The following is a 12,765-nucleotide window of genomic DNA, read 5'->3' as shown; positions in this document are numbered from 1 at the left end:
CAGCAGCAGAGTCTGGAGGCTTTAACCGCCACCGTGGAACACCTGGTTCGTCGTCTTGATTCCGCTCATGAAGCAGAGGTGGCCGCTCCTTCGCCGACAGTTCCAAGTAACCCTACTTCAGTTTCTCACATGCCTGCTCCTCCTCGCTTTTCAGGAGAAGCTAAACAGTGTTGAGGTTTCCTGAATCAATGTTTTATCAGATTTTCCCTACAAGGGCAGCAGTTTCCTACTGACCAGATGAAGACTTCGTTCATCATTTCACTGTTAGATGGGAAAGCCATGGCCTGGGCCTCTCCCATCTGGGAACGCGGGGACCCCATCTTGAGTGATCTAACAAGATTCGTCCAACCTTCCGTCAAGTGTTTGATGAGCCTGGACGGCTGTCCACAGCTTCTTCTGAATTACTCAATCTGCGCCATGGTACCCGTACACTGGCTGACTTTGCGGTTGAATTCCGCACCATAGCCTCCGAACTAGGATGGCATTCCGACTGTCTACGGGGTATTTTCCTGGAAGGGTTATCACCCCACATCAAGGATGAACTAGCAGCCTGGGAGATTCGAGAGGATTTGGAAGCACTCATTGACTTGGCAGGCCGCATCGACCGATGCTTACAACAGCGCGCAAAGGAATCAAGACTACCCCGGCAAATGGTTCCGTTGGCCCCTACCTTCTCTTGGCCTTTGGTTACCCATACTACGGCCGAAGCCTCATCTGAAAGTAGGGAAGAACCCATGCAGCTAGGAAGAAGTCGGTTAACCGCTGAGGAGAAACAGCGCCTGAGAAGAATGGGACTTTGTTTATATTGTGGAAACAAAGGACACCTATTGGCCCAATGCCAGGAACGGCCGGGAAACTTTCGAACCTAGGTGTCCTTAAGGAGCTGACCTTAGGGAGTAATCTGGCTCCTCACTTTGTTGTTCCGGTTGCGCTGCAATATGGGCAAGGATCCCTCACTACTCAAGCTCTTGTTGATTCAGGAGCTGGAGGGAACTTTATCTTAGCAGAATTGGTACATCAGCTGCAACTTCCGATACTTCCTCGCAAGACACCTTTATTCATCTCCTCTATCCAGGGAGAAAAACTCCAAGGTCGTGTCACGTCCTGCTCGGCTCCTATAACTGTCCAGACAGGGGTCCTTCATCAAGAAGAAATATCTTTCTTTATATTGGAGAAGACAGTCCACCCAGTGGTACTGGGTCTTCCTTGGTTACAAAGATATTCTCCTACTATTAACTGGAGGACTCTTCAGATTACAGCCTGGGGTCTGGACTATTTTGAGACGTGTCTACAACAAAGACCACAACCAGTGATACCGCTAACAACCACTAAAATTCCAGTGCTTCCACAGTATGCTGATTTCTCGGATGTCTTCTCCAAGGAAGGAGCTGAGATCCTTCCAATTCATCGGAGGTTCAACTGTGCCATTAATCTTCTACCTAATACTAGCCCACCCAGGTGGCGAGTTTTAGAGTTTATCCCCTTTCTGGTCCAGAATCACAAGCCATGGCACAGTATATAAAAGAGAACCTTGAACGGGGGTTCATCCGCCCCTCTACGTCTCCAGCTGGGGCAGGGTTTTTCCTTGTCCCAAAAAAAGACGGGTCCTTGAGACCTTGCATCGACTACAGAGGACTTAACGCGATTACTCGCAAGGATCGATATCTCCTTCCATTAATTCCAGAATTACTTGATCGCCTGCACGGAGCCAGAATTTTCTCCAAACTAGATTTATGTGGTGCCTACAATCTGGTCCGAATTAAGCCTGGTGATGAACGGAAGACCGCGTTTAATACCCATGATGGTCATTACGAGTACTTTGTTATGCCTTTTGGACTGTGTAATGCGCCTGCAGTTTTCCAGAACTTAATGAACGAAGTGTTCCGGGACATGTTATACAAACAAGTAATCATTTATTTCGATGATATACTTATCTATTCTAAAGACCTGGTGGGTATCATCCCTCGTCCCGGATCAAGGATCCACTTTCCTAACATATATGTAGTGTAGTCTGAGCACCTGATTCCTCCCCCACCTTAAAAAAAATTACTTTTCTGAAATTCCTACCCAGCCTTGAATCCCCCAAAATGACCAAAAAACCTAATGGGAAGACAAGAAGCTCATAGCCCTTCCTGCTGGCCTGAATAGTAGTAAATGCTTGTACCACTCTCACCTGCATAGACATGTTACTATTCATTTATTTACTCCACTGCAGCCGAACAGGACCAGTGATAGTACCAACCCCACCCCCTCATTCAGGACTGAGTGCTAAAGTTTCCTGCCTTGTGAATTTAGGTGATTAAAGTTAGCCAGTCGGTGAGGGAACATTTTTAAAAACAAAAGGTTTAACTTGCTGACTCCCAAAATTAAGTGGTTATATCTTTTGAAAATCTACCCCAGTTGGAAAGATTCAGTAAAAATTTACTATTTTGTGCATATTTGGTGACATGAAATTTTATGCAAAACATGCAGATTTGCCATGTAATTGCCACAAGAGTCTTGAAAAATGTGCAGAATTCCTTGCTGCAAAATCTACCCATAATCCACCACAGGAAACAGCTGGTCTTGACTATAGCTCTGTCTGTCTTTGCTACAGAGGCATTTGTGAAAAACAAGAAGAAGCAGTTTGATGACACCTTTTCAGCATATGATGAGGAAAAAGCACTGTATGTTCTGCAGCACTGGGATGAAATGCCAATGTATGGACACAAACTTGTTCCTGAACATGTAGAAGTGCGGACGCTTAATAACCCAGACAGTCCTGGGCTGGGTCAGGTATATTACAATCTCATAAGAAAATGGAAAGAAAACTACTGTGGCAAAATTAAAATGAAAGAGTATCGTCCAGCCAATATATGAAAGTGCTTTGAGGACTGACAATAAGTGCTAAACTGCATGTCCCCCAAAAATCTTACTTTGAATTGAAGGCTCATGCCCCTGGCGGGAGTGGCCATTTTGTTTAGCTGCTGAGCAGGCAGTGTTGTCAACTCATCCCTTATTTTCCCTTTTGGCTAGCATCACTAGAACACTGACACTTGCCTCTCCTCATCAGGGTTCTCTGCACATGTGGATTGACATGTTTCCAAATGATGTCCCAGCTCCTCCTCCAGTCAATATCAAACCTAGAGCGCCAATCAGGTATGTAATAACGTCATTTATTAAAAGGGAATACACAGTTGCATTACAATTCCAACCAATCGGGACTGCTCGGTAGTCAGCTTGGGGAATTATACTAGGCTAGCTTTTAGGCTTCCACTCTACATCTTTTCTCTGAAGCACACACGGTTCTTCCTTCCAGTCTTTTACCTAGCCTTGGCAAGGAGTGCTCCAGTGGCTGAGCTGTGAAGATTAAAAAACAAAACAAAGTGCAGTTTGAACAGCAGCTAGATGTCTCAGGGGGTCAAGGCACTGCTTTGATCAGTGCAGCCTTGTCTGCGTGTGCTGCTGGAGGCCAAACACCGACAGCCTGTCTGCTGCTGTTTCCACCCAGCTCTCTTCTTTCTTTTTTGCAGTCTCTGCTTGGACACGTTCTCACTTTCTTACGCATAACCCATCTAAAGCCAAAATTCTCTTCTTTCTGAGCCCTTTGGCAGTTTTCCATCTTTCATCTGGTTTTCTATTGACTCTCTGACTCTCTTTCTCTCTTTTTCTCCATCTCAACACTTTGAAAAGCATTGATATTACTTGAGATTCATCCTCCTGTCTCCTTTCTCTTCTTTTCTACTCTCCGATATCAGTTTAATATTTACAAAATCCTTTTCTCTCAAATTTTCAGTGTTAGCAATCTGCTTCATGCTATCCTTTCCCCCTCACTGCAGTAAAATAATAACTTTCTTTCTAGTTTCCCCAAAGCTTCACTCTGTAGTGTCCAATTCTTAAACAATTCCAGCACATTGCTTCCCACACTGCTCCCAGGTCATCTACTTCACTCTCTTCCCGTTACTTATCAGTGGATAAACAAGTAACTGTCATCTAAAAATGCATTTGACCTTGCTCCTGATTACTTTTCCTATCTTTTTCATTACTACCTATGTTCCCGGCTTTGTGTTCTTCATACCAAGCAAGCTTCTTCATATATCCATGCTTTCTCACTTCTGGGTCCAAATGTGGAACAAGTTTCCTTCACATGTCTAAGACACCTCATCTCTCTCTACCTTATAGTCTGAACTTAAAAAAAATAACTAACTTTTCTAACTTGCCTATCCCAATCTATAAGCTCTGAAGTCAATAATCAAAGGGTTTGTCTGGCTATCTTTAAGACCTTGAATCTTAAAATTTGTCACACTCTAAGGGCTTTCAGAGACTGACTATCCAACAAAGTTATTCTTGTACAGACAATCAAATGGTGATGTATTGCGTCAACAAGCAGGGAGGTATGGGCTTGTTCTGTGTCAGGAGGCTGTTCAGCTATGGGGCTGGGCCATCTCTCAAGGGACAGATCTCAGAGCCACTTACCAGGCCAGTGTAGAGAATGTGTTAGTGGACAGACTGAGTCATAGCCTCCTTTTGCCAAGACAGGTCTGGTTCCAATTCCTTCGGGAGATGTCCTTCTGGGAACTGATCAGGCTGGGGATTTCCCCTAATTTCATCTCTCAGGATCAAGGCAGGTTGCACCATCTCAACCTCAAATCCCTATTGTTCACCACTTGAATGTTGAGAGGTTGATTCTGCAATGCCTTAATCTCTGAGAGGATATGTCTCAGGTTATTTTGGCTTCAAGGGAGGCTTCCAATAGAAAGACTTATGCATTGAAATGTAGGAGGTTTGCCATGTGATATGAGCAACAGGTCAAAGATTTTTTCTCCTATTCCACCAAAAACTTCTTGATTGACTTCTACATTTATCTGATGCTGGTCTCAAGTCCAGCTCAGTAAGGGTCCTCCTTATTGGAATTAATGCATACCATTACCATGTAGAAGTTAAGCCCATCTCTATACAGCCTTTAGTTTTAGATTTCATGTGGTATCTACCTCATTTGAAGCCTCCTAATGGACCTCCTGCTATTTCATGGGACCTCAACATGGTTATATCCCAGCTGATGAAAGCTCCTTTGGCACTACTGTAATCCTTTGACCTGAAGTACCTCATGAAATCCCCCCCCCCCCCCCCCCCCACACACACACACACATCCCTGTGGAGTTGGTTTCTCCATTTTTCATTTCTTTTTGCTAAATGCAAGAGCATAGGGACTGCACTTGGAAACACAGCATAGTAGCATGCCATGGGCATGTCTAGAGAGGCTCAGTAAAAGTTCTCAAAACTTTGACATAGTTTTTCCATGCTGGGCTCCATTGGATGATGTCATCCATATCTGAGGACTGTCATCCTGCTGTCCTTGGAGAACACCTATTACAGGTAAGCAATTTTGCTTTTTCTTGAATCTTGCTATGTGTGGTTATTTAAGACTTGATTTTTAAAGCATTTTACACATAAAACCCGCTTTTATGCAAGTAAATTGCAAGTTGAAAATCAACTTGGGGGTTCTGTGAGTAAAGTAAGTGTAAAACCTGATTTTGCACAGACTTTTCCCCGCATTTGTGTAGGAATGCTGAAAGTGGGGTTAGTGTAAAGAAATAATTTATATACATACTTTCAATTTTTGAAAGTATTGTAGTTGACACAACCTCGTAGGTGAACCTACGAGGCCTATGCCGACAGCAGGTGAATGTGCCCTGTAGTGGGACAGGGTGGAGCTTAATTTATTCCAGGCCTCCATTACAGGTTGAGCCCTTGGTTTCTGGCAGCCACCAGGACTTAAATGGATCCCTAGGGTGGTAGAAAAAGCAAGAGTCCAAGGGCACACCAGGGTCTGGACAGGCAGCAATCTGGAGGTATTAGGACAGGCCAAGAGGTCAGGTCCAGGCAGCAGGCACTCGAAGTCAGGTCCAAATTAAGAGGTCAGTACTAGAAGATCAAGGGGAAGGCAAGGCTAGATGAGGCAAGGCTGGAGAATCAGGAACCTAGAAACACAGGAACACAGAATAATCAGGTATGCAGGAGACCCATTACTGAGGTGTTTGAATGGAGACCAGGGCAGCCTTAAGTAGGGAAGTACATTGACGTCATCAAGCGGCACAGTGGGGACTTTCCCGCTGCGGCTCCTTCAAGGCTCTATGTGCACCGCACATGTAGGGAGGCCCTGGAACCTGGTGGCATCCCAACAGGGAGTGCTGCTCTCGGTGGCATCTCCCTGAGGCAGCGTCTCTGCCAGGGGTGAGTGATGCTTGTTGCAGGCAGGTCCCGCAACTGGTGAATGGAACAAGTATGAGCGGAAATCTACACAAAGGTACAACTATTCAGAAACATGTAATTTTGTGCATGTTTGTTCACATGCTTAGCAGACTTATGTGTGTAAGTCCTCTTTATTTATTTATTTAAATATTTGTTACCTGCCCTTCAAAGGTTCAGGGTGGGGTACCTAATAAAACATTCACAGTAACAGAATGTATACAGGACAATAAAAATACATCACAGTTCTTAAAATGGTCAAATGAAGTCATGATAGACAAGTTGAAAAAGGTGCCTTCTTGATCAATTTTGGCTTTTTTATCAATTGTAACTAGACAGGCAAAGAGTTCCACAGACTTTAGTACTATATAGACTATTATAAAATTATTATAAAATTACCCTCTTACATACAAAAAGAAAAGGGAAGGTGAGGGAAGGAACCTCGACCCCACGCTTACCTTCCCCAGTGCAAACTAAGATTAAGGAGTTCTACTCCGCAGTCGTGGATACCCCAGGAGTGTCGGCAGGGTTACTGGAACAGGAGAAAATCCCAGTACCCCTCGACGAAACATCTCTGAGCCCTGGGGCTCCTGTAACCCCCTCTCCAGCTGTGACTGTAGACCCCCTGAGACCTAAAGTGCCACAGGAAGGGGATACGATCGAGGGAGCCACAGCTGGCTTGGAATATGGTCAATTTCAAGGCGAGGAAGTTTTGAGCGCCTTGAAAGAAATTAACATCGGGACAGTAAGTGGTTCTGGTATAATATTACCAAGAACCCTAGCTGGGGGAAATACAACAGATAAAGGGAAATCGGGGGAAGCTTTTCAGAGTGCTCCGTTTAATATTCCCGAGATTACTCTTTTAAACAGTTAAACTGTCTTTATAAAATATTATATTGCTTTATTTATTTCCAGTTAAACTATTATTACTTTATTTAGCACTATGTTAAATTGTCAATCAGTTATACTGTTCCATATGTTCCTCGGTTCCATGTAAAGCTCCGCTCTCTGTTGAGCAGTTCTTCGTTTTATGTAAACCGGATTGATTTGTAGTCCCTACAAGAACTTCGGTATATAAAAATTAAAAATAAATAAAAATAAATAAATAAATAAATAAATAAATTTTAGAGAAACCAGAAGTTGTTACTTTAGATACAATTTGGAATGCTGTTTCTGTATTTGAGAAGACGATTATTTCCTTAACACAAGCTTTTAAAAATTTTCAGGAACAATCCACTATAGTTAATCCAGTTGTGTTATCAAACTCTGTTAAAGTTCAAGAGCTGGATTCTCAGATTGTCAAAATTAAAGAAGTTCAGGTAAACTTGATTCAGGAAGACTCCAGAACAGATAAGAGATTAGAAAAACTGGAAAATAATCTCAGATATAACAATCTGAGAATGGTAAATTTTCCTAAATGCAAACTTATTTCTCCTAAAGATCAATTAAATAGATATATGAGAGAGGTGTTGCTATTTCCCTCTTCAGGTATTCCAAACGTAACTAAAGTATATTTTATGTCTGACACTCTAAAGAGACACGAAGTGGAAGGTGTACCTGTAAGGGTCAAAGATGTTCCTAGGGGTGATGGAGTTTCTTTGTCACCCTTAGAAGATCTTTCAGGGTTTTTAGAAACCTCATAAGAGGAACAGATAGAGAAAAGAGGTATATTATTTGTCTCATTCGCAACCCCAATTGAAAGAGATAATGTATTGAGGAATTTTTTAAGAAATAGGGAAAAATTGTACTTGGGAGAAAAAATATGGGTATACCCAGATGTAGCAAGATCAACACAAATACGTAGAAAGAAATTTCTGAATTTATGTACTAGAGCATGTGCTCTTGGAGCACAAATCCTGATCAAATTTCCCTGTAAATGTGTCATTACATTAGAGAATGAGCGTTATGTTTTCTTTGAACCGGAGTATCTAGAAAAATTCCTGATTTCCAAAGAAGGAACAGCTTGAAATTCTGTTAGTTATCAGGTAAAAGATTTAACTCGACCACTTTCTATTATGTTTTCTTATTTGATTTGTCAAAATTGCTCCATTTAATTACCTAAGTTCAATTTCTCAGATTTCATAGTAAATAAGGGTATAGCATAAGAAAAAGTTTTGGTTAACTATTATTATTTGTGTTGAATGTAAGGTTGATATGCTATACCTTATGGTAAGGAATGGAATTCTTATCTGTAATTTTTGAAAATTCCAATAAAGAGATAATTAAAAAAAAAAAATTACCCTCAAGGATTATAGTGTTAAGTTGTATTTTTTGAACATTTCTTGCAGTTATGAGCTGAGAGTCATTATTTGGAATACAGATGAAGTGATTCTTGATGACGTAAATCCAATAACCGGAGAAACTTCCAGTGACATCTATGTCAAAAGGTACAGTACCATCTCCCAGCTTCCCAGAACCAATCCATAGCGTACTACCTTGACCTTTCAAGAACTAGCCTATATAGTACTATCTCTAATAATCCAGAACCAGCCCATACAGTAACATCATAACTTAATAGATATTAGGCATGTGCAGAGTCAACAAATTTGTTTCCATTTCTCGTTTATTTATTTATTTATTTTCAAGTTTTTTTATATACCGACGTATAGCAATCTGCTTTCACACCGGTTTACATGGTAACAACTTAATACATCGATTTAACATTGTAAAGTATATTACAGTTAACATAGGAGAGTATATTATAATTGAATGATAAACTTCTTAATAGCACAGCTGTAGCACATTTTTAACTGAACAATTACTAACATCAGTCACTTAACTGATTACTAACATCAGGCTCTATGAATGGTATTGTAGGCGCTATGAATGGTATTGTAGGCGGGGAGTATCAGATCATTCATTAGTTGTAAGGGGGGTGCGTTGAAGGAGATCGTGGAGGGTAGAGAGAATTGGATAGGAGGGAAATGGGAGAGGAGAACATTTGAACAAGTTTAGTGTGAGTAACCGGGAATGGACATTGGGTAATGGTTTAGTGTGAGTAGCCGGGAATAGAAATTGGGTAATCGTAGTGGTAGTGGTATTCCGCTTAGCCCACGCCATCTCTGTACGTTTGGCTGAAAATCCAGGTTTTGAGTTCTTTTTTGAAGGATTTGATGTCGCTCAGTGTGCTTAGGTATTGTGGTAAAGAGTTCCATAATTTTGGTCCTGCTATGGAGAAGGCTCTGTTCCTAGTGTTAGTGAGCTTCGCCAAAGGAAGAGAGGGGATGTCTAGGTGCAGTTTGTCGGTGGTTCTGGTCGTTCGTCGAGGTTTGTGTTGTTGGATCATGTTGTTGAGTGCGGTGTTTTCTGCTTTGTATATAGCATTATGAACTATTGTTAAGAGTTTTGAACTCGATTCTTTGCTCGATTGGAAGCCAGTGAAGACTTCTCAGAACAGTGGTGATGTGTTCTGATTTCTTCTTGCCGGTTAGGATTCTGGCTGCGGTGTTTTGTAACAGTTGTAGTGGTTTAAATGTAGATTTAGGAAGGCCAATCAGGAGTGAGTTGCAGTAGTCGAGGCTGTTGAAGATAAGAGATTGCAGCACTGTTCAGAATTCATATTGGTGAAGAAGCGGTTTTAGATGTTTCAGGATGTGAAGCTTGAGAAATCCTTCTTTAGTTTTAGTTGCTATGTTCTTTTTTAGGTTTAGTTCGTTGTCGATCCAGATTCCGAGGTCTTTAACTGAATTTTTCAGCTGGATGTTGAGATTATCAACTTGTAGGGAGTGTATTGGGGTTGTTTGTTCTGAGTTGTTTCTACCTATGAGGATGCATTCGGTTTTGTCTATGTTGAGGCATAGCTTTAGTTGGTTCAGCATGTTTCTGATTGAGATTAGGTGTTTGGCTGCAGAGCTCAGTGCATCTTCAATTGTGGTGGTTACTGGGATGAGGAGTTGAATGTCGTCGGCGTACATATAATATGTTATGCCGAGACTTGAGATGAGGTGGTAGAGTGGGAGTAGGTAGATGTTAAAGAGGGTGGCCGAGAGGGCGGATCCTTGAGGTACTCCAGTTTCCAGTGGGAGGGGATTGGAGAATTTGTTGTTCATGGTGACCTTGAAGTATCTGTCTTTTAGGAATGATGTGAACCAGTTGAGAGTTTTACCGGAGAGACCGATGCTTGCAAGACTTAATAACAGGTTTTTGTGGTCTACAGTATCGAATGCTGCGGATAGATCGAGAAGGATTAGAAGGTGGCTTCGTTTGTTGTCAAAACCCCTTATTATTTTGTTTGAAAGGTTGGCGAGTAGTGTTTCCATACTCCGATTTTTCCTGAATCCATGTTGTGAGGTATGTAGAATGTTGTTGTTCTCTAGGTGTTCGTTCAGCTGTATCAGTGCCGCTTTCTCAGTCATCTTTGCGAGTAAGGGTAGGTTTGAGATAGGATGGTAGCTATTCAAATCAGCAGGATCTAGGTTCTTCTTCTTTAGTATAGCAGTGATAGTTGCGGTTTTTAGTTCGGTTGGAAGCTCACCTTCTTCGAGTGATTTGTTGATAATTGCCGCTATGGTTGGGGCGATGATGTGCGCCATTTCTTTCAGAATGTGTGTAGAGATTACATCAAGATCGTAATTTGTTTCATCTGGCACAGTCATTCATTCAGTTTAGTTCATAAATAATAATTTTCATTTTATTCATTCATTTGTTTAACATTATAATCAATGGGGAAGAAATGCAGCCTGTTTTGGGCTCCTCTAATCATTTCTAATGAAACTGGTGGGTAGACATCATCAGAAGAGTGAAGACTCTTCTGATGATGTCTACCCACCATTATATAAATGTTATGTCAACATGGGACCAAAAATGGCATGGACAGCCCAAGGACCCACAAAGGGGCAAACCGGTACCAGCAGTGAAACATACAGGGTGGTCCATGGAAAAGTAACCCACCTCCAATACCAGTGCCTCGCAAGCAGGCTACTTTATCATGGGCCACCCTGTAGAAACATAGAAGTGACCGCAGAAATGGACCTTATGGCCCATCCAGTCTGCCTAGCAAGCTCCCATAGTTATCAGTTTCCCATACTTATCAGTTACTCAGGCTGCCAAGGTCAGGGTTCTTGTTGGTTACTGTTTGAGTCCAATTTCCTTTCCCCCCTGCCATTGAAGTAGAGAATAATGGTGGAGTTGAATCAGAAATGTAGTATCAGGCTTTTTGGATAAGGGTAGTAACTGATGTATCAAGCAAGTTATTCCCATGCTTATTTATTTTTCCAGACTGTATAGTTCAATGTCCTTGTTGGTTGTTGTCTGAATTCAGTTCCTCTTTCCCCCCTGCTGTTGAAGAAGCGAGCAATGATGGAGTTGCATCACAATATGAAGACTTATTTGAAAAGGGTAGTATCCACCCCCATGCAAAGGTTTATTTGTTAAGGGTAGTATCCGCCACAGCATCAAGTTACCCCCATGCCTCTTACTTCATTCCCCTCCCCCTTGCTTTTAGGGATCCACAATGTTTATCCCATGCCCTTTTGAAATCTTGCACCATTTTTGTATTCACCACCTCCTCCGGCAGGGCATTTCAGGTGTCCACCACCCTTTCCATGAAGAAATATTTCCTAACATTGATTCTGAGTCATCTTCCCCGGAGTTTTATTTCATGATCCCTAGTTCTATTGGATTCTTTTCAGCAGAAAAGGTTTGTTGTTGATTGTGCATCATTAAAACCTTTCAAGTATCTGAAGGTCTGTATCATATCTCCTCTGCTCCTCTTCTCCTCCAGGGTATACATATTTAAGTCCCAACCTTTCCTCATAAGTCATTTGATGGAGACCTCCCACCATTTTGGTTGCCCTTCTCTGGATCACCTCCAACCTGTCTCTGTTCCTTTTGAGATATGGTCTCTAGAACTGAAAACAGTACTCCAGGTGAGGCCTCACCATGGACCTGTACAAGGGAATTATCACTTCCTTTTTCTTACTAGATATTCCTCTCTCTCTATGCAGCCCAGCAGTCTTCTAGCTTTAACTATTGCCTTGTCACATTGCTTCGCCATCTTTAGATTGCTAGACACTATCACCCCCAAGGTCTCTCTCCTGTTCCGTGCAGAGCAGCACTTCACCCCCCATCACATACAGTTCTTTTGGATTACCGCATCCCAGATGCATGACTACACTTCTTGGCATTAACTCCCAGTTGCCATATCTTTGACCACGCTTCAAGCTTCCTTAAATCAAGTCTCATTCTCTCCACTCCTTCCGACATGTCCACTCTGTTGCAGATCTTAGTATCATCCACAAATAGACAAACTTTACCTTCTATCCCTTCCACAATGTCACTCACAAAGACGTTGAACAGAACTGGTCCCAACACCAATCCTTACGGCACTCCACTTAACACCGTTCTGTCTTCAGAGTAGGTTCCATTTACCATCACACGCTGTCTTCTATCCGTCAACCAGTTTGTAATCCACGCTACCACCTTGGCACTCACTCCCAAGCTTCTCATTTTGTTCATGAGTCTTCTATGCAGGACCATATCAAAGGCTTTACTAAAATCCAAGTAAATCATATCACGTGCTCTTCCCTGATCCAATTC

General features: G+C 42.1%; 1 protein-coding gene across 1 annotated transcript in view; it reads left to right on the top strand.

The window, feature by feature from the left end:
- LOC115097189 (fer-1-like protein 4) overlaps positions 1-12,765 on the top strand; it is a 359,866-nt gene that overhangs the window by 324,489 nt on the left and 22,612 nt on the right. The window contains exons 39-41 of the mRNA XM_029612774.1: positions 2,597-2,775; positions 3,053-3,138; positions 8,517-8,615. Of these exons, the coding sequence (XP_029468634.1) occupies positions 2,597-2,775; positions 3,053-3,138; positions 8,517-8,615 (364 nt within the window). The remainder of the gene's footprint in view (positions 1-2,596; positions 2,776-3,052; positions 3,139-8,516; positions 8,616-12,765) is intronic.

The sequence above is a fragment of the Rhinatrema bivittatum genome, chromosome 8 (assembly GCF_901001135.1).
Source record: "Rhinatrema bivittatum chromosome 8, aRhiBiv1.1, whole genome shotgun sequence".
NCBI lineage: Eukaryota > Metazoa > Chordata > Amphibia > Gymnophiona > Rhinatrematidae > Rhinatrema > Rhinatrema bivittatum.
The sequence above is the reverse complement of the archived record's forward strand: the minus strand, read 5'-3'. Positions and strand labels throughout refer to the sequence as shown.